Below are 25,430 nucleotides of genomic sequence, written 5' to 3' on the forward strand. Positions count from 1 at the left end.
TATTCCTAGTAATTGAAAGATTTGCCACCCGTCCCCTGCTTTACAGTAACAAGAACCCAAATATTTGATGACTTCTTTCCTCTTGTCTGAATAAAGACCGCAGTAGCCCTGCGTGCGGCTGGCAGATTCCCCGTAGATAAGCAATCTGCCTTGAAACGCTCGTCCCATGAGGCAATGCACTCAGCTTATCAACGTGATTCATCTTCCTGATTGTTTGGCGTGTCTTAGGGCGCTGTGCAGTGTGCGGTGGGTGAGAGGCACATCGACCTGCTGCAGCTGGATGGTGGAACGAAATACTAATCATCCGGTATTTATGATCAGCGGTTTAGTGCATGTGAAAGTATGGGAGGACAGGCTGTCTGTCCCATTGTACTGCCATTCACTCACTCCCCTGTTGCTTCCCTCACAGCGCATGCCAGCCTATTGCGGTAAATATTAGCCCCTGGCACTGCTGCTGAAATATTAAAGCATCTGGAGGGTGTGCGCGCACAGGTAGGCTTGCAGCTGCTGCTCTCCTCTGATGACACGTGGAGGATTAATCAGTGCAATGCGCGCGCTTCGGCAGAAGAGCTAAGTGTTAGGAACCTCGCTGGTCTCATTGGCTACTTGGTGAGAGCGAGAGGAGGGGGGGGAGGGCTATTTAAAAAAAAAAAAAAAAGGTCCGCAGGATGACCAGCCCCGCGTGCCGTGCGTGAATAAACACATACAGGTCCGAAGCTGTAAACAGTTTTAAAAAAAAGAAGAAGAAGAAAAAGAAGAAAGAAAAGAAAAGAAAAGAAAAAAGAAAAAGAAGAAAAGGGGAAAAAACCTTGCAGAGCGTGAGGGCTCGGCGGAAACTGGAAAACTTAGGCGCTGTCCATGGTGCTGAATTTGAATAGCCCCTCGCCGTCCCCTTGGGCCGTGGGGGACCGGCGACCCCGCTGTGAAGCGTCACATTGTTCGGCGACCTGCTCGTACCTGAGCTCACCGGATGATCGATGATCCGGAGGTCGGTGGTGATGGTGTACGATTTCAACCGCCAGGTTTAGAAGGACAGCAGACTCGGTCTCGGTTCGCACGGGAACATGGATGAAGGACTTGTGGGATTAAAAGCCCGAATGAAGACAGCATGTCTCTGAGGAGGCGGCTCGCTACGTACTTTCACAGGTTATCTGTTTACTGACCAGATCGAGCCCGATTCAGCCAGCAGCAGCAGCAGGAGGAGCGGGAGCTCATTCACTCATCCATCCATTCATGAGAGGAATTCCAACACGTTGCAAAAAAGATGAACTGCTGTAATTTAGTAACCCTTCAATAATAGGAGATTTGCATTAAAAAATATTAACATTAATCTAAGAAGAGCAAATACATCCACCAAGGCATGGCTCGTCTTCTTGTTTTGGTCAACTCCGTGGTCCTGTTGCTTTTTGGCAGCGATGTGTTCTTGGTGGGAGCAAGTAAGTATGAGCCTCTCAAGCAGACTCAAATTAATTATCGTGCCTTTTTGTAGCCTTGTAAAATGCGCCATTACTCAAACTATTACAGCCCTTTGGAAGGGTTCACGCACCTCAATCCCACAACTCATTCATATACATCAAATACGTGCTAAAACACGTTTATGCCATTGCATCCAGCTTATAACACCTGTTTAACCCGCTGTATGATCTGGGCCTTATCACTATTCTTACCTTATTTACTATCTCTAAATCACTAATAAAACCAGATGTAGTGTCTGCAGTGTTTTAAATACACCTTTGGTGTTTTGAATAGCCTGATTACAGATAAACAAAAATCAAACCAAAAACTATTTTAACAAGTCTGTCAAAACAGCACATTCTTGTCTCCCCTCTACTCAATTTAAAGGTAATATTATGTGCAATTCTACTAAAGACAATTCAGTTTAAGCCTGTTTTAGTTAGACATCCAAATCCATACATTTAATTTCACTACAGCAACACTAGTTGCAGAGCCAATGGTGCCTTAAGTTCAATGCAGCAAAGAGACAGATCACCAGTGCATAAACTGTGGTTTGTTTGCATTTTTTCCATTGTGCGGTCCGCTTCAGGCTTAATATGTATGAATCCTTGCTATTTCTGCCACAGAAGTCTCCTGAGCCTCTGTGTGCATGCATCTACAGTATCTCTGTCTCTTTATCTGTCTACCTCTATCACTTTCCCCCTCGCCTCTCAAGGGAACTGAGTCCTACATGTGATAGCGCCTTGAGAGAATCAGATTGGCACTTCACGGTTTCTGTGGGTGTGTGTGCTCTGTCTGCCTCAGACACCTATTCAGAGCTTTTTTTCTAATGTTTTGTGGCTGACATGTGACGCAAAAAGGCATCTCTGATCTCCGTGGAGTTTGCCCAGAGCTGAAGCTTGTCACTGCTGAACACATAAATGTTACACTCACAGATACAAATGTGGCGGCTGCTCTGAGGTTTAAAGTAAATTGAAATAAATGCTGGATTCATTGCTGCCAGTCCAGACTAAGCTAGGAGAGTGCTGGATTCAAAGTCATTTAGAAGGAGGTGTGACTTAATTTTATGATAATTCGGTGCATGGTGAGGGTACGGAAAAGGATCATTTTAAGTCACTTGGAAGTGCAAATGAAAATGTGTATTTATGGCAAATGTTAGTGTAATACAAAGGTTCTGAAATTAAATTTTCCTTCGTTTTCATGTCTTATTTCATCTGGGCCAAAAGCTGTTTCTGCAACTTGTTACAAACTGGTCCTGAAAGTAATGCATTAAACTCATCACTGCTCTTCCAATTTTTGAGAAAATTCCAGCACTTTCCAGACAAAACCAAAAGTGAGATGCAGTTCTTCCTTAAATCAATCAGTACAAGCATCCACACTCAATGTTTGTCATTCTAGGTGATAAAAAAGACTTGAATACTAGTACCTACGTTCACACACAAGCTAAAGGCAAGCACACTAGGAAATAGATCCCACATGAGGCCAAAGCGTCAGACACCAAACAAATGTAAATGAAAACTTATTGGATTTACTGGCTTGCCGGGCTCATATCATCCTTCAAATTGGCAATATGCTGTTCATAAACCTGGTGACACATTCATGACAAATAGATGTTCTCAGTTACAGATGAATTCATTAAAATGAAAGCCAATATTTGCCCATCTTGTCATAATTTTCTGCCGTGACACGGTATTTATTTTAAACAGACACACACACATAACGGGGGAGAAACGCAAGGTAGATTTTCAGCTGGGTTTTGTGTGTCACTCTTGTCTTGTTCAGATGTCCGCAGAAACCAGTAAACACCCACTGTTGGTGCACATTACACTTTGAGGCAGATAAAGTGATGTCAGCTTGAAACTGAAAAGCCTCAAGGTTGGGCCAGTGATTATATTAACCTTAGAGCGGTGCTGTGTCCCATCTGGTCTCACTGCCATTTCACAGCCTCTGGATCTGCGCGTAATAACACAGAGGGTACCTACAGTAAGGAAAGGGGTGCTAAGTGGTCCTACAGTCAAGAGGATCTGAATTGTGTAGGAAAAGGCGCAGGACTTAGCCAGGCCCGTTTACACACATAACCACTTCACACTGCTGTTGCAAAACTAGATAGAGAAGTGGATTGAAGCGAGAGACTTAAGATCACATCAAATCACTGCTCCCGCATGACATCATGTATGAAAGAAGAGAGTCTCAGAAAGGAGAGGATTGAGAGTGAAACAAGGGGGGGGAAGGCATTCGCAGGTAATACAGGGACGTACGTTGCTGCGGCGGAAATAAAAGCAGCACAGCACTGCTTAAGAGCTCAATAGCAGGCGATTTACAAGCAGATGTGTGACAACCTCCTGTTGTGCAGAGGAGAACATTTAGACTTCCTATGACTGACTCTGAAATATGTCCAGATGAAGCCGTATGAAGATTGACTGGGCAACTTGTCAAAATCCGAGGCTCAGTTATTACCTTTATTTATGTCAGCGAGAGTTTTATTTTACGAGGGAGGTTGACATTATAAGTATTAGATAAGGATTAAACTATAAGTAGTCCTTCAAACTGTCACTATCTTAGAGGTAATTGAAATGTGATTAATAATATAGGAACATTAAAAAAAGCCATTGTTCTGCCATTAAATGTATTTTTATCAGTAAACACATCAGTCCCCCTGGACCGTTTATGCCCTCTTAACTAAACACACATTCATGTTAGACAGCTTTTAAAGTAGCAGCAGCATCAGAGAAGACGTTTACATAGAAAGACTGCAGAAAACATCAATTCAGTTCAATTGAATTCATTTAAAAAATGTGGGAAGAATGAAAAACCACCATAAAATAGGTCAGATATTGTGATATCCAACTGTAGCAGATTTTTTTTTTCATATATGCTCATTTCATGAATCTTTTACAAAATAACATTAATAGATTTAGAAAATCTCTACACATGGGGAACAAAGCTGAATACCCACAATGAACGGCAGTGATCTTCAGGCACTCAGACAGTGTGTTAAAAGCAGTCATAACTCTGTAGTGGACATCACTGCATGGGCACAGAAACACTTCCAAAAACACACGCGATCACTACCCAATTCATCTATTCATCTAAAAATGGAAGTTAAAACTCTTGCGTGTGAAGAAAATCAGATATAAAAAAAGATCAGAATGGTCCAAATTAGGTTTGAATTTGTTTACATTCTTTTTCGAGCTAAAGCGGAGAGAGCATCAGTCTTATCAGAACACTTGGAGATAAATTATCTGAATGTCAGGAGCAGGACCACGCCTTCAAACACGCCCCTTCCGGGTCTTTTCTATATATGACCCCCCCAGTTCTACAAGCTGTTTGTTCTCATTTTTGTGCCCCACCCTCTCTCCTTGTTTTTCAATCCCTTCACTTCTTCACTTCTCATTAGTACATGGAGATCTGCCAGCCCAGGAGCTGCCTCCAGTCCCTATCGAGGCCTTCCCCAAACGGCAGCTCAATTCTTGATTAAGCCATTCTCCCTTATCTACTAAAATGAGGCCCAGCTAGTGAAAGTATGTAAGATCGCATCCACGACTGTGTTGATGGCATAGATAACTTAACTGAAGCTCAAGTTATCAATGAAGGAACCATTAATGTTGAGTGGCACATAAAGATTCTGAAGCAACACAACACAAAGCAACACAACCAGACAACTCTTTTTTTTATCGAACGCATTGCTTATTTCAGCAAAACAACAACAAATCTCATTTTGCACACATTCAATCACAGCGCTGTGATAAGACAGTCTGGGGTCTGACCGGGGACAGACCTAAAAAATGCTGTTGAGGAGATGAAATCCCTTTTCAAAGCATAATAGGATAATGTCTTGTTCCCAAAAATGCAGCAGCTGTACTCTTCAGTTCCCACAAACTTACTTAAATGATGCAACGCAGCCTTAAAAATGCCCGTACTCCAAATATTGTTTTGTGTTGATAGACTCAAATCTTAAGATTTGAACTATAAAATGTATCAATTTCAACATTTAATATTTTGTCTTTGTACTATTTTCACATAAAGATGCAGTTTAAAATACTTCAAAATCATTGAATTCTGTTTTTATTTTCATTTTTCACAGCAATCAAACTTTAAAAAGAAGTTGGCCAAGTAAAAGCATAAACTTTCATTTTCCACTCCCAAATTGCTGTTTAACCATCGTGTCATGCTTATGCATTGCTGGGATCAAAAGCATCATAAGCTGTCTTCCTACAAAAATCTGAACTTTTATTTTCTGACCATAAAACATCTCCAATCAGTCTTATGGTGTGAAGCATGAGCAGCCAATAAGCAAACAGGCAGTTCTGCTTCGCAAGCAAACATAGAGGTCAAAATAAGAGATGCCGCCCCTTTATCTGGCTCCGATAAACTCAACCTGGGCTCATTTCCACACGGCTCATCAGCCATTCAAAGATCCACCAGCCTTTTCTCCATGTCTGTGTGTGCACTCTGGTTAGACGGGGCACTAGCTAATGTGCTCTGCTTTGGCTATAAGCTATGATTCATCCTGGCAGTGCTCCCACATCCTGAGAGGGATGTACCTATTGCCTTTTTATTTCAGATTTTACATAATGCATTCCGTGGAGTGGGGCTTACCCCAGCCACATGGCAGATAAAAAGTACTCAAGTCTCTGCAATGACAATCATTACTGCAGTGGAGAACATCAAAGAAGCTAGAGGGGATCATTTGAACTTCTGGGCTGCACATTAAAGACAATGCTGTCTAATAAGCCAGCTGTGATTCAGTTTTATAAATGTAAACACCTATTTTGTTTACTTACTCCTTCAGATGACTGAATAGTAGTTTTAAATGTAAGCATTTCAGCAAATCCTTCATTTATAATGCCTCATGCTTCAGGTTTAAATATGCGCGTCCCAGTCAAATGTGCAAGTAATGGATGCGGCACCTTATAGGAAGCGGGCTTTCACGTAGTGCATTACATTAGCAATGATTCAAGGCCTGATTGCCCTTTACTGTCACTTGCTCCATCATCACCAAATGATCCGCAGACAGAGCATCATGGATACGAGCTGTTTCTCTACCCATGCGCAACTTTGTGTGACCCTCATTACCTAAAGGACAATGAGCTTCAAGAGAAATGAACACATCCCATCTGGGATGAATGCTGCCCCCTGCTTCTGGAGAAGGCTCACTTTAGAGCACGTGCTGATGGCAATCAAGCCTTAATGGTCTGTCGCTCTGTTAACAGCAGAGTCAAGTGTGACCTCGCTAAACAACGAGCAGGGGTAACTCTGCTGCAACAACAACTGAAGATTCTGTGGAGCTAAAAGGCACCATTGCTGTCAGTCAGTCCCAGGATGTTGGGATTTAATTTGAGTGATAAAAGATTTGAGCATAAACACGACACATTCACAGTCAGAAGACATTTAAACATTGTCACAACAGAAGGTCGTTTGAACCATGATTGTATATATATCTACAACATCCTAAAGGATTTCCAAAGTTCAAAGAAAATCAAAAACTATACAGGACCTTCTGTCACTCTTAACACTGTATAGCGCCTTCTTACATAAAGTTGTTCTCATTACATGGACAAAATGAGGCAGATATAACCTCCGAACCTCTTAATGCCTGTGTTACCCCCCCCTCCTCCCACCTCCCCCGTCCTCCCCCCGACTATCTCCACAGAACATTAATTTCCTCTCGCACTTTCCATCACAGGGTAAGAATTAGCCCAGTCCCTTGTTCAGCTCATTCACTCCCTTCCACAAACCAATCCGAGCGTGTCATGAGCCAGAGAAACCGAGCGTCATTCTCGTGATTGACCCTGACCCCCATGTGCCACGTAGTGCCATGAGGGCTGGGGCAGGGAGACTGATAACCTTGTCTCACCCGGGCTCCATGGATCCACCTCAATGTCACCTTTTGCACAGAACAGAGCGGCTGTTGCTGATTGTCTCAAAGATAAAATAGGAGGCAGGAGTACCAGAGACAGAGATAAAAAAAAAAAAGACAGACGTATGTAGATAAGCGCGACTGCGCCAGGAAACCGCACATCATCTGAAAAACCTCTCAATTTCATCATTTCGGCTTTCATCTTTCTTTTTCAAGTGGAATTTTTTTGACTAAATACGGTCCGTGCACAGCACATGCTGTGATCTCAAGACAGCTGTGTTATGTATTATTAAATCCGTGATGCATGACTTTACAAAAGTGACTGAAATACAAATTTACTTCATAGCCGTCGATTAATGCTCACTTTGAGGTGAATTGTTAGAGCAAGCTTTACTTAAAGGGGCCAGTTGTATATGTTTTATAAGGTCTTCTTTGATGCTATCCAGTATTTTGTCTTTTGTCATGTCATTGCAGAAAATTTCCACTCATGTGACATTTTCCACATATTACCAGCTACCAAGAGCCCATTAGAAATAATGGTAGCAACAAAAGCCTCACAGATAGTGTCCAGGTTCCAAACTGTCGAGCCTGTCCCATCTTACCTATTCATCTGACCTGAGTGATTGCTTATCGCTGTTCAGGCCACCCCCCCGTCACTCTGTGATCCTCCTGCTCTTCACTTGCCCCCGCTTTTGTTCCCACTTTGCAATCAGCATGTGTACTGGCAACCAAATCATGATAGAAGGCTGCAAAGTGACAGGCTGAAGACGCATAACCCTGTCTAGAGAGGTGTACATGATATAGACCACTATAAGGCTAGTGAGTCAGGCTGACCCAGAAGCTTGTCAGGACTAGTGCAAATATATTTGCAGGTTCATTTAAAATGCAAGTACACGGGTTATTTAAATTAGCTATCAGGTTGATTTATTTGTCATTTACAGTAACTTTTGGGTTAAAAGAGGCAGAAAAATACTGGTGCCTTCAAAAACACACATTACAAATAATTAAAATAAGTCCAGAGTGTACTAATGGTTTGTGGATGCCTCTAGAAATAGATCTTATTCATCACATATTGTTTCACGAGTACAGTACATTACATTTTACAAGTAATACCGAAATAAGTGAGTAAGTGGGTTCTCTGAATGTAAGACTTCAGAGTACCAGCACGATTTTAGAGACCCTCCATGGACACAGATGGCATGGATCTACTCAAATATCTGGAAAAGCTGCTGGATTAACAAATCTCTCTCTTGCTGTTTACTCTCCTCCAGACCGGCCACCAGCTCCTGTCAATGTGTCTGTCATGCACCTGCGAGCCGACTCGGCAACTATATCATGGGAAGTTCCAGAGGGGGACATTATAATTGGTTTCTCCATCTCACAGCAGGTAATTCTTAAAACTTCAAATGCAAAAAAAGGAAAGAAAATTAAATTCAAATAGTTTCCTTCTTTCTTTCTTTTTTGTTGTTTTAGCCCTTTTGATTTGTAAATAAGCTTTCATCATTTCCTGTTGAAAAGGTTTTATGGTGCCAACAAGCCAGCAGGTAGACTGGTGAAGTGGTGCATCATAATAATTACCCGCATAAAATTGGTACTGGCTGAATGGAGCATGGCTCTTAGCGTGAAGCTAGAATAAAACCTGGTATGGCCAATTTGCAGAGAGAAAAGATGAATGCACAGAAGCTTTTTTTTTTCATAATGAAAAAAATTTCAGGCTTAAAATAGGAAAGCCAGTAAATGCTAACAATGAATGACAGAATGCAATATGCTGCTGTAATCATGTTTACGCTTTACGCAGCTGAAAACATTATGCACCCATTTACTTTGTTTTTCATTCAGTGTGACTGATGGGCTGAACACGACACCCACTCTCCTTCTTGCTCCTGTATAGCAGCTGCATTTGAACACGATCAGCATTCGCCTTGAGTGTCTATGGCAGTTTAATCACAAGATTATTCATTGTTTACAGACAGCTACATGACTTTTTTTTCTCCCCCCAACAATAAAATCTCTCTGTCAAGCGCGGCCATAGAAATAAATAAGAAGACATTTGGCCTGACGTCACTCTAAGTGCAGATTGTTTGTGTGCGCTGAGATCCCTGCATGTTACTGGAGGAGTAATTCTTTTTTGCTTTAGGTCCTGATTGCTCCAATAGCGTTGTGAGAAGTCAAAGATAAAGTTTGAGATTGTGAAAACTTGTCTCCTAGTCGAGACCCCATATGGTGAAAATAAAGTGCCAACTGCTAATATAATAAAATACTCAGCATGACTTTCACCAGAACCTGGAATATTTTCTGGTGGGTCACCTCTACCTCACATTGGCCTCCCTGATTGTTTTTTAAAAAAAAACAACATTGGAGAGAAATACATTGTTGACTATAGCACTGGCCTAAAGATAAAACCTCATGAGGTGAAACAAAGACTGTCTTACCTTTAGAGCCATTTTAGAGGTTGTATTTATGCTTTGTCCCTTTGATAACGATATCACTCAAACTGGTAATCACTGAATGTACTCTGCTCTTTGCTTTCTGTTTAACCCTGTGATTTCAGACATTAACAGTATTGCTAAATATCCAAATCATTTTTTAATGTTTCTGTAATGGTTAATCTAGCAGTATGTGCAAGATCCTTAATCCAAATTCTATTTTTAATGTTTTAATATGATTATTGTGTTTATCCATGAATTTTCTTATTTTTTGTTTTACCAAAAAGCTGAAAAAAAGTGCATTATTATTCATTATGCGTTGATTAAGATGCTAATTACATTTATATACCTGCAATCCTGAACAGAAAAATGAGTTTTAGTGGTTAAATGTTAAACTTGATTAATTTCTAACTTGTCGGAGAAGTGTTTCTCTCTAGAATATATGTATGGTGGGTCTTTACCACAGAGTGTATATTAAGGAGTGACATAATCTTAGTCAGAAATGTGAATCCAGTGCAAAAAGACCTAAAATCTGCATTCTTTCTAATCATCAGCAAATGCGTTGCTGGTCTTATTTTGCACAACATGATGTCTGGTTTGTAAGTGATAGTGCAAGGAAAACAGATCATAGAGCAGGTTATGCTTTAGGGTGGACCTAACTTTTGATAAATTGTTAAAGTGTGAGTGGGCAGCAGAGACATCCTTCATTTGTAATGTCTGATTTAAAAGAACCAAGAAGGTGTCAGCCTAAATGCTTAGCTCAAGACTTCATTCTATAGCATTTGCATTACAATACAAACACTATGCAAACATTTGTTGTGAATTCATGCCAAATAATAGAGACCTGAATTCAATTCACTATCGTTTTGTTTTTCTTCTATTCAAATATTCAGAGGCAGGATGGACACATGCAGCGATTCATTCGGGAGGTCAACACAACCAGCCGTTCTTGTGTTCTTTGGGACCTGGAGGAGGATACAAACTATATCATTCAGGTCCAGTCTATTGGCCTCTATGGCGAGAGTCAAGCCAGCAAGAAGGTCCATTTTCATACCCTTAAGAAGTCAGACCGCTTCCCGTCCAACAGCTCCAACCAAGGTATGCTACTCTGAGACCTTGAGCAAAATTCCTCTAAAAAAAGGGGAAAAAAGTCTCACAACATGCTATGAGTACCGGATGTGGATTTGTCATTGAAGCTGTTGACAGACATGATCAAGATTACCTCTTTGCTTACAAATCATTGAGACCTGCATGCCTTCGACATGCCAGGGAAAGAAAAAAAATGTGACAAGAGCAGAATTCTTGCCAGTTCTGCAAAGAGAACAAAATGATTCTCAAAATGAGATAAATATGTGGATTGCTATTATGTTTCAAACTGAATACGCTCTTCATTTAGTGTCCGAGGAGCCTTCAATCTTATAATCAGTCATTAAACTAATTAAACAGAGAAGTACGCGGCTAGATGTTTGGTATTATTGTGTGCTCCACACAGAACAGCGAAAAGGAAAAACAAAAGCAGCAAGTTGTCTGAGGAGATAAGAAAGAAAGGATTCCAAGGCATGATGAAGGTGAAGACTACAATACATCTCCAAGCAGTTTGAATCCTGTAACCAGAGATGAAATCTAATTAATAAGTTTGAGGGCCACAGGACTGCAGCCAACCTATCTGGAGATGGATGCAGAGAAAAACTGACACAAGACTGAATAGAAGTTTAGTATGTGTAGAAGGGAAGACAAGCAAACTTTGAAACAGTACAATAAGTCCTTTGGAGATTACAAAATGTGTGTGTGTGTGTGTGTGTGTGTGTGTGTGTGTGTGTGTGTGTGTGTGTGTGTGTGTGTGTGTGTGTGTGTGTGTGTGTGTGTGTGTGTCAAGAAAAGAAGAAAATATGGTGTTTAACAAATTTTGCATTGTCCAAAAAACAAGAAAAAACTAACACTTTAGGAATCTGTCAAAAACTTGTTTAAAGCTAAAAATTATATTTCTCATTTATTAGGAAAATAACAAACTGAATTCATGTTTTCATGCCCAAATGTGAGGCGGCACACTCAACCGGACTCTGAGAAGTCGCAACTTAATCAAGCAAACTCATTTTACTGTTCAGAAATTCAAGTTAATAACTGTAATTTAGCATCTTAATTTAAAAAATTATATATATATTTTACATGTTTTCTTACATTTTTTGTAAAACAGAAAAATCGAACGTTCACAGATGAGAAACAATGATTATTTTTTGGCATTAAAAACATAATTCAGATTAAAGACTCCGTACATACTGCTGGATTAACCATTCCTAAACATAACATAACATAACATGTGTGAGTGTGTGAATGTGTGTGTGAATGGGTGGATGTCTGGATATGTAAAGCGCTTTGGGGTCCTTAGGGACTAGAAAGCGCTATATAAATACAGGCCATTTACCATTTACCATAAAATATGATTTTTGTAATTACCAAAATTTTGGGTAGCTATGGCATAAACCTTGGGTGATTGTGTCAGAATTGTCGATGCAACACCTACTGTACATTATCATTTTTTAATCAATTTATTTATTTATGTTTTATTTGCAATACGTGACACATGGTGGCATAAATGTGTACAGAGTACAATAAAACAAAAAAAAATCATCAGTGTCAGAGAGATCTGTTGTGTCACAGCTGCTCTAACAGAATAATGACCTCTAACATCTTAAAGCACCCATATTGACACAATTCAGAAGTGAGCTCTGAGTCCCAATCTTAACTCAGTCATAAGAAATCGCACGTTCAACCTGACAAAATACATTCAGGAAGAGTGAACAATCTACCATCTACCAGATAAGACATGTGGAAGTCTAATTAAGTGCCAGATTCCTGAGATTGGCTTAAACAGATGGGTTATAAACGATTGGGTGCAGTAAAACTGATAAGTTCACAAGAAGCCACAGCACCAGTTTTGTGCATCATGTAACACATTTGCTTTTAATTCTACACGGTCTGCCACGGGCCTTTTTCCCGAGGCACAGGCAGAAGCAACCCATTACAGGCACTCTTCCCGCTGTTGCGCTAAAGCTTCTTCTGACTCCTGAATGCTTTTAAGCACCCTAACACTGAGAATGAGATGCAGTAAAGGTTAGACAAGAGCAAGTAACCAGAAGCTTCCTCTCAGAGCAGCTCTCTCGCAGGCGGGGGGTTGTGGGTTTCAAGGTGAGGGGTTTTATGCAGTTTTATTTCTCCTAGAAACCAACACATTATTGACAGAAGCTTCAAGCAGGTCTGTGGCCAAACCGCTCTGAATTTATGCAGCTCTATATCACTCTGGGTGTTCCTGTTCAAACTCTAAAACACTTCATATTCCGTGTGTCGACTCAGCTCGCGGGCAGGAGAAAAAATGAAGACCGTGACCAACAGAGAATAAGTTTAGTAGCTCTCAATTTCATACAGCTCAGATGTGGAAAAGGCTATTTGCATGTTCTATACTTCAGAGCAAAGTCCTCTGCTAATCTTCTCCGCAGTATTTCAGCCATGATTGTGGGATGAGCCAGATGCATTAACTCATAGAATAACAGCACGGTATTCGACATTGCTCTAGAAACACGCCTGACGCTTCAAAAACTGTTTTGTGATTTTTATAGTCTTATCAAAGTCGTATATAAGGAAGTGCTGATGCAAGGGAATCATAAATGTTTCTGTTCAGCTGACTCAGGTTGCGTACCATTAGTTAAGCTGGCAAGCCTGGCCAAAGCAAAGAGAAAGAAACTAATTCCCGTTCAGCACACGAGTCTGCTCTAGTGCAGGAACTGACATTGCATTCCTTTCCTGTTGCTTTACAATAAGTGTCCAGGAAATTATTTTTTTGGCACTTGTGTCTTTAACTTAAGTTTTCTTTAAGTAAAAAAATTGACCTCGGAAAGCTAAATAACCATCAATACATCTCAATAAATTGCTGAGCAAGAGCAAAGACACGGCCGGTGCAGACGCTTGGAAAAGATTTATTATGCAACATTAATCAGGATTTGTAGCCTCTCGAGTCATCCAACTGGGTCAGAGAAACAGCCCATTCAGTGATGCTCCTCATTTGTAGGAATTTGTTTTGGTGCGTAAAAGACGTCAGTGTCAGCTTTCCATAAATCTAATGCCGACACTGCTGACTCCTCACGCCCCAGCTTTAAAGTCCAATCACATCAAGTTTCTAGATGCAACTTTTGTGAACTGCATTACTCAACTTCCCTTTTCTTGTTTGACCCTGTATCAGTATTTATGATTTCAATTTTCTTGTCAAACCTAATTCAGACTGAATTACGTTCACACATGATGTGACACAAATCATCCTGCATTAATAGAGGGTGTAGACTATTGTGATTTTCCTTTTGATCAAAGAAGAACAAAAGCACAAGCACAGTGACAGCTGGTACTCTCCTAATGTGCTAACAGATTAGGAGACTACACAACACAATTTACAAGATGTAAGCTAAATACACCAATGGCACTGAAACCTCAGAGAGGAGATTAAGTAAAAAAAATACATTTTGAAAAGTAGTCAGTGTTAAGTATTAGGATTTACATTCCACAGACATAACGAGCAAATCCAATCAATGACAGCATCCATTCTTATATTTCGCCCATGAAAACCTGTTCCAGTTTAACTCTTATAATAAGATCTGCAGTTTGAGCTACAGGAATCCAATGTGACCCATTTTTCACTAAGCATTCACCCACAGGTTAAAAACAGAACTAGGCTGTCTGGTGGTCACAGCCCACAACTGGGTTATAAAAAAAAGTTTTCCACATTCAGGAGTGAATGTCTTAATGTTAAAATACGCATATAAAAATATCTGAACACTACAAGGAATCAAGCAGATGAAAAGACAGCAGACTCAGCTAGCTTATTATTTATCACAATATCAATAACAAAAAAGACTCCCCTAAATTTCTGCATATTAAAAATAAACAAACAGAAAACGCAGTGTCTGTAATGTTTTTAATTTATAATTTTTGATATCTTAATGCACACTGAGTTCATGTGATATTTTTTGCTGGAGATCTTCCTGCTGACTGTTGTTCCATAAAAGTCATTTTATTCTAGCTGGCTCCAGCACCATAGAGCCATTTCAGAGGTCCTTTGTCACAGCCAAGTGCCTTCTATTGAAACTAAATTGATTTGTGGTATACACCAGACATCTCAGAGTCAGAGCTATGATACATATGAATCAATAGGAGGGTTTTTTTCTCTCGCTTTTTTGTGAACAAAGTAATTTTATTGATAATGTGATTACATATTGGTGTAAATTATTTACCTGGGCTGGCCAGACTCTGCATCCTCCCATTTTCTATGAAGTATTTCCTGGCAAGATTCAATAAATAGACTGGAATGGACTGCAGCACTCCTTTTATAGCGTCAGTATTACTTTCCAAAGTCTATTTCAGCTTCATTAGTTTCACAGAAAGCTTTAAATGTGAGTGTATATTTATGTGTGTCACCTGTCCTTCAAGAGGGAGGTAAGCTGTGCTGTAGTTCTGGCTTTCACTTGATTCCTGTTTCAGTCAAATTTCAACTATACCAAGAAGATAGAGAGCTATCCCATATGGAAAAGAAATAGAAAAAACTTATAAAACCTATATTTCATATAGTGAATCATATAAGGCTTATATGATTTACTCATGAAAGTGGCCATTTTCTCATTACTTTCATATATTGTTTTAGTAAGTATCCAAAACATACAAGTTTCATTTATATAATTTTTCAAGGGATCTTATATCTGTTTTCACTCTTGTATGCTTTTCATACAAGTTTCACACAAGAGAGATACAAACTTTATAAGATTTATATATATATATTCCATATGGGATATAGATATAGATCTATCTATCTATCTATCTATCTATCTATCTATCTCTCTATCTCTCTCTCTCGCTCTCTCTCCCTCTATATACATATATATACATATACAGAAATAAAATATAGGTTTTTGCCGATTTTTTGCATAATTTATTTGGCCACAGTCCAAAGAATGACCTTTAGAAATCCTGAAGAACTGCTGCTCAACACCACTTATAAATAATTGCAAGAAACTCTGACTTTTTGGAAGAAAATATGAAGAAATGTTTGTTCCTGTGTGTTAGCCCTGCGACAGACTGGCAACCTGTCCAGGGTGTACCCCGCCTCTCGCCCTATGACAGCTGGGATAGGCTCCAGCGCCCCCCCGCGACCCTGAAAAGGATAAGCGGAAGCGAATGGATGGATGGATGCACTTGAATGGAATTAATTTTAGTTAGATAAGCTTAGTTTAAATTCCAGTCACATGAATTTGGTTAGCAAAAGATTCAAACTTTCTGACAAAGTTGGGTAAACTAACACGTTTGATTCAAACACAAAAATCATTCCCCAGCAACTGAGAAGAAACAGCTGACACTGTCACCTAAAACCAAGTAACTGCCAATCCACTTCACACGGTGTAACAAAAAGGAAGAGTATTTTCAAAGGATGAAGACTTTGAGTAGTCTAACCTAACTAGGCAGGTGGTCCCCTTAGACACAATTACTGTATGATGCTTCAAAGCAAAGCTTAGCTGTCTCTACTGAGTCAGAAGCTACACCTATAGGGTCTCCTATTAACAGCAGTAAGACAAAGGCATGCCACACACTGTCTAATAGCTTCAGTATGATTCATACTTGGGCTTATCGCTATCTGCATTCAGTGATTTATATAAGGTTAAAGGCTATTAGCCTAGAATATTATGCAACCAAAATAGCTGCAAAGAAATACTCTTATTATTACTTTTATTAATACTATGTAAGTATAAGCATTATAAATATATGCTTATTATGACTTTCATGGGGGCAACATGTATGACAAAAGTTGGGACACAAGCTTGTTTATCACTGTGTTACATCATCTGTTCTTGCGAACTGAAGATGCTGTTTTCTATAGTTCAGCTGCTCAATGGCATGGGGCATCATTTGTCACATTTGCTATATTTTTGTGTTACAATTTTCATGTCTTTGGGCAACACGTCAAAACTACAAGCAGGACAATTCACCTTTTGAACTTTTTGGGAAACGTGCCTGCAACAAAAATTGTATTTACTTTTATTGTGATAATCAGTTAATTAGTCCGATCGTGAATCAAACTTTTTCAGTGGAAAAACTTTTAAAGGAGCAATGCAGCCTAAAATAAAATTGCTCATTCTAAAGTAAACATCATGAAAGACTCCAATGATGCACCACTGTGGCATCAGCACAGAATCCCTGGTGTGTTGTCGCACAGTTCCCTGACACAGTTCACAGCCACAGCCACCATCTCGGGATTACGGGGCGAGCAGAAGCAGGGTCGACTAATTATCTCTGCACAAATTCTTTGGTGTACAGGAGGCAGCGAAATCCACTCTTTCCTCTCTAGCACAAATTCACACAGCATATCTGAGTCTGCCACCAACATGAAAAATTAATGAAACAACACATGGAAATGTTATTCAGGTCCTTGTGTTATTACAGCATCATGTTTCTGCATATATAAGCCAATGATCCAAAAGGTAATGACCACTCACACTCACATGGAACAAATAAACAAGTCTTATTTTACAGCACTTAAAAGGTCTGGTGCCAATATCTTGGTGTCAGATACATTAGAAACCAGAGTTGTTTTGGTGGCAGAAGAAGGAGACATACAAGGTTATAATGGTTAGATTTATCAGTGTAGTATATGCACACTATACAGCCTGTACCAGTGTACTCTTGCAAGTGAAGTTTGATCATTAGATCAACTAAAAAACTTCTAACAGGAACAAGAAGTTCAGTGGGGAAGTAAGAAGTCTCACAGATTGCATTCATCTCTGAAGCCAGTCTTTGATGTGCCTTCATCAACCCAACGCTTCCACCAGAAGTCTCTCTACGCACAGACCCGGCTACGTTTTCAGAAGTATCTTGCAGTGTAGACACCCAGCCTTCCTGCATATAAATGTTGAGTCCAAAATAAGGTTCAGAACTTTTTCATCAGATTGGGATATCAGCTGCAACTCCTATCTCTCTCACATAGCACACAGCAAAAGACCATCACACTCACGAGGTTGCTGATTGGGTAGTCTTGAGGAGGCGTAACACAGGCCTCAATACTGGACATGCAACATGTATTTCACTCATACTAAAGTTTGGATAAAGCTGAATGAGTGTTTTTGTTTTTTGTGGCGTAGGTTTACAACCACAGTTCTGGCAGCAATCCTAGGTCCTATGACAGTTTTTCCACCACAGCTTAACAAGATATTGGTATCCATGGGAACAAAATAATGGAAGTTGATGCTAAGAAAAAGAAGAAGAAAAAAAAGGAAAAGAAGTTCATTTATTATGATTTTTGCTTTAATCCCTTCAAACATCCAGTCATCTGTGATTTTACATGTGGTTCCAAGTCTTTTTGGCAAATCAGCATCCTGCTTTTCTCTTTAATTTGTGGTTGATTTTGATGATGTACTTGTACTCCTGCCCTCTCACCGCTGACATCCTCACACTATCAAGATAGGGAAAAATGTGACACTCCAATTGACCTAACTATCTAACTGTTTTCATGTGAAGAGAGCTGAGTGTCTGGCATTTGAAGTCAGTTTCTTGACAACTTGATTCCATAAAAGAGGCAATTGGGAAGAGTGGGGCTCTGGAAGAGTTCCATCCAATGTGAGCTGAGAGGTAGTTTGGAAAGTGGAAGGTTTCTAGTCAATCCACTTAAAGGAGGATTAATGTTACAAGATTGATGTGTGGGAATGCCCACCAAAACTACTGTAGTTCTGTTAAATGGCATAACTGTCATGAAGGGTAGAGAAAGTATAAATTCTTGTCAATCCGTGCAGACACAAAGTGAGTTTGATTCATATTATAAAGCAGACAGACTCTCTCAGACTGTGCCAGACTGTTATTTCTACTCCATAAAGTGTCCCAGTGGATTGTATTTAAATGCGCAGTGCCTCTTAGATTTCGTATTTAGTGTTCTAATGTGCTCTGTCTTTCTGTCTCTCTCCAAGATGACCCCACTGTGCAGGGACTGGACAAGTCTCGACATCTACAAACCGGAGAGATGATCATAATTGTCGTGGTCTTGGTCATGTGGGCAGGTAAGTTTGTAGATTTCAGTCAATAAAAATAGAAAGAACGAACAAAAGAAAGAAGGACCAACAAGCAGGAAGAGGGGGGAATTAATATTCAGTGCGAAGCTCACTCAGGATCACTTTAGTCACAATAAGTATTCTAATGTGAATTTTGTGACAGCAACATCACTCCTCCTTGCACCCACCATACAAAACAGAGCATCAGTAAAAACTGGCGGGACAGTGATGAAGTAAGAAAAAACATCAAACAAAAGGGTTGGGTTGGAGGTGGTTTGCAGAGCGTTAAAGGTGCAGCAGAATCAGATTCAAGATCAGCTGATTTAGTATGAGACTACCTCTTATATTCAGGTATCATTAGGCTGACAAGGTGATTCAGTACTGTCTAAAATGCACATGTTACTGAACAGCAGTTGTTTTAAGTGAAATGAAAGCTCTGCAAAAAAAAGTCAAAACTATAATGGGACCATTTTTTCACAGCAGGTAAAACCTGCAGCACAGCAATCAAGTTTAAGCTAAAGTACAAAAAAATGTGAGTGGGTCTTACTGTAAACTAAATCTGACAACTGCGCAGCAGTGTCAAACCAACATCACACTTTTCTGAGCATTCTCGTCTTCTGAGGTGCTCCTTTGAAGTAGTGCACTGATTAATGAAGTGTTGAGGCACAATGAGAAGTGGCGTATCTGTCAGGCAGCTAGGAGCAGGGCTTCCCACCCACGAGGACCGGAGTGAGATGTTAAATAATACTAATGAGAGAAACCAAGGTAACGCGGAAGCTGTGAAGAGTGGGAGTGAAAGACAAGAAGCAACCTGTGTGGCATATTCATAATGGACTCCACATTTGTTATCAGTCAAGCTTAATGTCAGATTTACCTGATCCTCTTTGAATTTATTCATTTAGAGTTTAAAATTAATCCACTGCTCAAAGAAATCAAATCAAATAAAAGGAAACACTTGATTCTGTTAGTGTAACACAAAGTCAGTTACACTTTAAGAATATCAATCAGTCCAGTTTGGAGCGTAAACCGTCGTGAATCCAACCTGACCGATCTTTCTCTAGCTTTGCTTATTGCTAGTGGCGCGAACGGGGCTCTAGTGGCAGACATGCCAGTCGAGCTGCATGGTGCTGGTCGGTGAGCACAGGTCCCACTAAAGGGCCCAGTGTCCTTTAGTGGGAGTCTATTTATGACAGTTTGGTCAAATTTCTGCACATGAGATCATTTTGAAGAGCTCTGGCAGTGGCCCTCCAGCTCCTCCTTGCACAGAGGAGCAGATACAAGTCCCACTGTTGGGTTGATGCCCTTCCACAGCCCTGTAACTGTAGAAGGTGTCAATCCTGATGTAACTGCCCATGTTTTGATAGCTCATTCACACACTTTTGAGACTGCTGGGAGGCACAGCAAAGCTTCTTGTGACAGCATGTGTGGATGCGTGATCCTAGAGATTCTGGAGTACCCGTGCAACCCTGAATGGGCTTCTGGGATTGTCTCATGCTACCAGAAGTGACACAGACACTAACAAAAAGAAAAACTAGAGAAAAATCACTCAAGAAGGAGAAGGAGAGAGCAATGGTCTGTGACCACCACCTGCAAAACCTTTTTAGGGGCTGTCTTGCCGTTTCCTCTCCAGTCCACCTGTTGTCACTTTCATTTGCACCGAAGCAGCTGAGATGGATTCATAACAGTTTAAACTTACTAACGAGAAATTAATGTTCTAACATTTAACTGTCTGTCTTATATTGTGATGATCAAGTCCTTCTTTAATTTTTTGAGCAGTGTGGTATAACTAAGTGATTTTTAATATTGTGCTATCTTTTCTGCTATTCTGTTTAAGATTTCAATGTACTAACTTAGTCCTGGTTAAACCACGCTTAAAGTGTAAAGAAAAACAGCAATCAGACGTACAAAGCTGTGTAGCTAAAGTTTTTGCGGATACTCTCATTCTCCACTTCCACAAATGTCTTTGTAATTCCACGACAAAACAGTGAGGGCAGATGCAGAAGTACCTACTCATACCTTTCTGCTGCAGAGGGAATGACGTGGCTGCAATGCTGGAGACGACTTACATGATGCATGAATAATAATTTAATGAATGCGTCTCGGAACAGCTCCGTAACTCTCATTACCAGAACTGTATATCACTTTCTGAATATTTAATAAAAGCGCCCCCATAAAAATTCATGACCTCAGTGAAGCAAGGAAGATAATTGAGAATATACAGTACTTATCCAAATTGGAGGCAAATCTGCATCTGGCAGATTTAGCAATGAAAGAAAGCAAAGAGTATAGTGAATGACTCTCCTCCAAGCTTTGAGATAAAGGCGCAGCCGTCACCCTCCCGTGGGAACAAAATTCCATTATCCACATGGCATTTCAGCATGCGCTGTTAGAAGAATTGGTGACATGACAGTGATTGACAGCTGCCTCACGACTGAATTCCTATCCTCTTTTGTGTGTGTTGCAAATGTGCCCCTGTCTCACCTCCTGGCAGCTGTTATTGCGCTATTCTGCCGGCAGTATGACATCATTAAGGACAACGACTCCAGCAACAATAAGGAGAAGGCCAAGCCGTCGTCAGAAAGAAGCACGCCAGAGCACCACAGTGGAGGACTGCTAAGGAGCAAGGTGAAGTCTCAGGACTAAGGCCACACATAGACGGAAATATTTGAATTCAGTTCTTGTTAAGCTTCACACAAGCCTCAAACAGCTGTATATATACATTCAAGTAATATGCATTGCTATTGCATATTCCACTGCTATGACAAAAGTTTGTTTTCGCTCACTCTCTTGACATACTAGTTGTACACTTTGCAGTGTTGAGCTGAAACTTTCCCTGAGTTGATGGCTGAAGTAATACACCGTACGCTATCACAAATCTGATCTGAGTCACAGCAATCTAATAAATTTCCACTGGAGGAACAAAATCATCCATTTCTCAGTTGGCAACTGTCCAATATTTACACACATACAAATAAAATATACCTGAGACAATGCTGGTCATTAAAAGTGCAGATTAAGTCCCTTGTCTTGAACAATACGTAGATGAAGAACCGGCAGAGCCTTCAAGAAGCATCAGACTGGAGTGGATAGATTAATACAGAGCCCACGACCAATCAATTATCAAGGTCATTTACACTGAGAATTTTGACCTCAAGCAAAAATTTAACATTGCTAGACACTGAGTTCTCTCATCCTTATTAGGTAGTTGAACATAGACACCATGGATCAGTTTCTCTTCTTAGATTCGGTGACTAGCACACTTGGTTTACCCTGAACCCAACAAATGTCTTAAATTATTTCTTACTGAGACAGTGACAGCATACAATTTTCTCCTTAAAGACTGAATGGGGCCACATTTGTTCATTTCGTTGAAAAAGCAGAAAATTAACTATTCATCAAATTAAAACAAAAAAAAAAACCCAAAAAACTGATGTAACTTGGAAGTACATGTTTAAAGTATGTGACAAAAATTTGACATTTCTTGATAGTGACCAATCATTGGAGTTATAAATATATATTATTAAAATTAGTTGTTTTGTATAAGTGCATTTGTATTTGTGCAGCTTGACTAAGCTAGCGGTGGCGTGCAACATATGAGCCAACAATGTCCAAACAAAATATAAAAGTATCAAAAGTATCAAATTCAACAAAAGATAGAGCTGAATAAAAAGTTTGTTTAGCCTCATGGCTGCTACTTTATTTCCTAAGGTGTTGCCATAGCTGATGGCAAATGTATTAACCACTACACCTAAAGCACAGTAAGGCTTTCACACTCCTAAGTTAAAGAGACTCATATCCTAACATTTTAAAGAAGATACAATTGAAAACACACAATTAATACCACGTTTAATGGCTCTGTTAAATTCCGAGATCAAGTCATCCATGAGCAGTGATTAATACTTATTTGTATTTTGTTTTTGCAGTTTCACCCTTCTGTGCCATCAATCAACATCATTGAAGTTTGAGAAGAAGAAAGCCAAACTTAAAATCCCATCTCTTCTACCATCAAAGCGTTTTGACCTTTCTCCCTGAAGGGGGGGATGAAAGTAGAGAAAAGGAGAGAAATATACGAGGCTTCTGTTGGTCATCAGCAGAGAAAAAAAAGTGTTGACAAAATACCTGCATGCAACCAGTATTTGTAGGAAAATGCAACACAAACCGACAGACACACTCCGAATGCCATCCAGTAATCCTATAGAAATCCACAAATGCCTACACACAGAAACACCACAGAGTAAGTACAACAGAATTCTACTCCTGCGGGTTTATTGTACATAGATTAATGTTAACCCATGGTGCAGTTAACATTGATGTCTTTGCCAGGTGCTTGGTATATTATTGCAATACAATACACACAATATGGCGTATCATCTCTGGGAAGCCTGTCTTAGTGACTTTAAATACGCAGTGTATTTTTGATATTGGCATGCGCAATTAGACACCACGTTCACACGTTATAGACAAGTGCAAATCGTATTAAAAACTGCCTGGTCTCTAATGTATATTATTTTCTGAATACAGTCAGTAGACTAATAAGGTGAGAAAGCAAATACATTAATCTAAAATTAATTTGCTACATTTCTTAGTTGTTGTTTTTTTTAACCTAATATTAAAATTTAACTGCCATGGTCTGGATGTATTTCTTCATACCTCATGTAAAACAAATATCTCTGTACATACTTCATCCATTTCCTAATAAAGTTGCATGCAAGTTATTTGCGTGTAGAATAGCCTTCAATGTGCATTCTAAGCTAGATGCCCCAAAATAGGGAAATAAACATGATTGCAGTACAATTAAGCTCTTAATGTTTTTATTCTTCTATTTTATCTGCTTTTAGGAAAGGGCACTGTTATTTATCATCCAGTGTTTTATTTCACATCTTGTACATCTTCTGCAAATTGTATTTTCTAAAGTGTAAAATAAAGCTTCTTTTGAAAGTCCCATTACTAAATTGCAGCTAATGTAATAAACTTTCTCTCACCGAAACGCATAAATCACTTTAACGTTGCACAAATTGCACTCTGACACATAAAAAGCACATCAAATGTTACAAAGATGCATGGTGTGCATTAAGCGGGGGTGAGACTTACATCAGGAAAGTGCATTTCATGCACAAATTGCTTGGCAAGCCCCCTCACAAAAACGTGTTTTAATCCAAGTAATACTCTCCAAGAGCTACAAATTAGCCTGTTAATGATGTGGTGGCCAAAATCTAAACTAGGTTTCCTCACTTCCAGATAGAAAATGTGCACAACGCTTAAAAATTGACGGATTAATTTCTATCTTGTAATAGCAGTTTTTTTGATACAACTTAAAAGCTCTTTGTGGCTGGTTTCTTACCAAAACACTACACAAATAAATGTTACTTACTTAATTTTACTTACTAACTTTTGGAATGTGCTGTAGAAGTTAAAAAAAAAAAAAAAATTTATCAATAAATAAAAATCTCATCAGTAAAAACTTATTATTTTACAGGTTCTAAACCTTTGCCAAACCTTTATCACTTAACTTTCTATTTGAGTTTGTGGTTACACACTGTGTTTTGGGGGGGGGGTTCTAATAGGTTTAAGCACCAAAGGAAGATCACGATACAGCTGGGACAGTGATATCATGTACTGTTATGGGTACTCACAGGGACTTCGTGGAGATAAAGTCATGTCTTGTTAAAGCTCTCGAAGTCAGCATGACAAATGGCTGTGTTGAAGCTTTTCTTTGATGTAGTAAGACAAACGCTCAATAAAAATCTCTAGACTAATGTCTTACAAACTGTATATTACATTCATACAGCAAACAAACCATTACCACTCAGGGATGTTTTTATTCACTGATCAAAGTGAAAAAAATAGCCAACACTGACAGAAAACTGAAGTTCTTTTAATGGCCACTTGAATTTAGCTTCAAAGCAAAAATGTCTGTTACTCAACACATGTAAATTGAATTTTTTTGAGTCATTTAAAATGTACTAAGCTATGCATTGTTAGCAGTGTGACCACTTTTACTGACACGTCGATGCTAACACGTGCAACTGTTTCTGCTAGGCTAGCGTCTGCTAGACTTAAATTTTTCTTGAACTCTGGTGGTGGTGGTGGATTTCAGAGTAAGTTTATTAGCAAGTATTTGATAAACAACATGGTATTTTTCACTTATAACTTTTTCAGCAAGCACCTGTGCCATGCATCCATGTAGTCTATGCAGCTTTCTTACCAAGCTAGCCAGAATTAGCTGATATCAAAATATGGTCACTTCATAGGGCTAAAGCTGAGGCTTCGAAATTAAGGCTTCTAAACCAATGAATGAGTGATTTCCCTGTTGAATCTATGGTACAAACATCTAAATGCACATAAATACCTATATCTGCTGCTAATAATAAACAATCTAATTGCTTAAAATGGTCAATATTTACACGTTAAAACAGCTCAGAACAGTTGGTTAGCGCACCAGCAGCTGCTGCATTTATTTATAATGAGCCTGAAGTTATGAGACTGTCTGCTGCGGTGCTTTAGAGAACAATGAGCCATTTGACCTAGCCTTTAAACTAGAATGTTCCTAATCAAAAATGTAATTACACTAAAGTATCTAAGAATACAGCGCATCTTAAAATAGAAAGAGATTACAGTGTC

At 39.5% G+C, this 25,430-nt stretch overlaps 1 protein-coding gene across 1 annotated transcript; it reads left to right on the top strand.

Moving 5' to 3' along the window:
- Positions 1-220: 220 nt before the first annotated feature.
- On the top strand, positions 221-23,750 carry fndc4a (fibronectin type III domain containing 4a). Its single transcript, XM_005460311.4, has 6 exons — positions 221-1,436; positions 8,587-8,702; positions 10,635-10,839; positions 18,729-18,818; positions 21,301-21,434; positions 22,733-23,750. Exons 1-6 carry the CDS (start codon positions 1,361-1,363, stop codon positions 22,772-22,774), a joined length of 663 nt encoding a protein of 220 aa, XP_005460368.1. The 5' UTR covers positions 221-1,360; the 3' UTR covers positions 22,775-23,750.
- Positions 23,751-25,430: the final 1,680 nt, after the last annotated feature.

This window comes from Oreochromis niloticus, linkage group LG15, assembly GCF_001858045.2.
Source record: "Oreochromis niloticus isolate F11D_XX linkage group LG15, O_niloticus_UMD_NMBU, whole genome shotgun sequence".
Lineage (NCBI taxonomy): Eukaryota > Metazoa > Chordata > Actinopteri > Cichliformes > Cichlidae > Oreochromis > Oreochromis niloticus.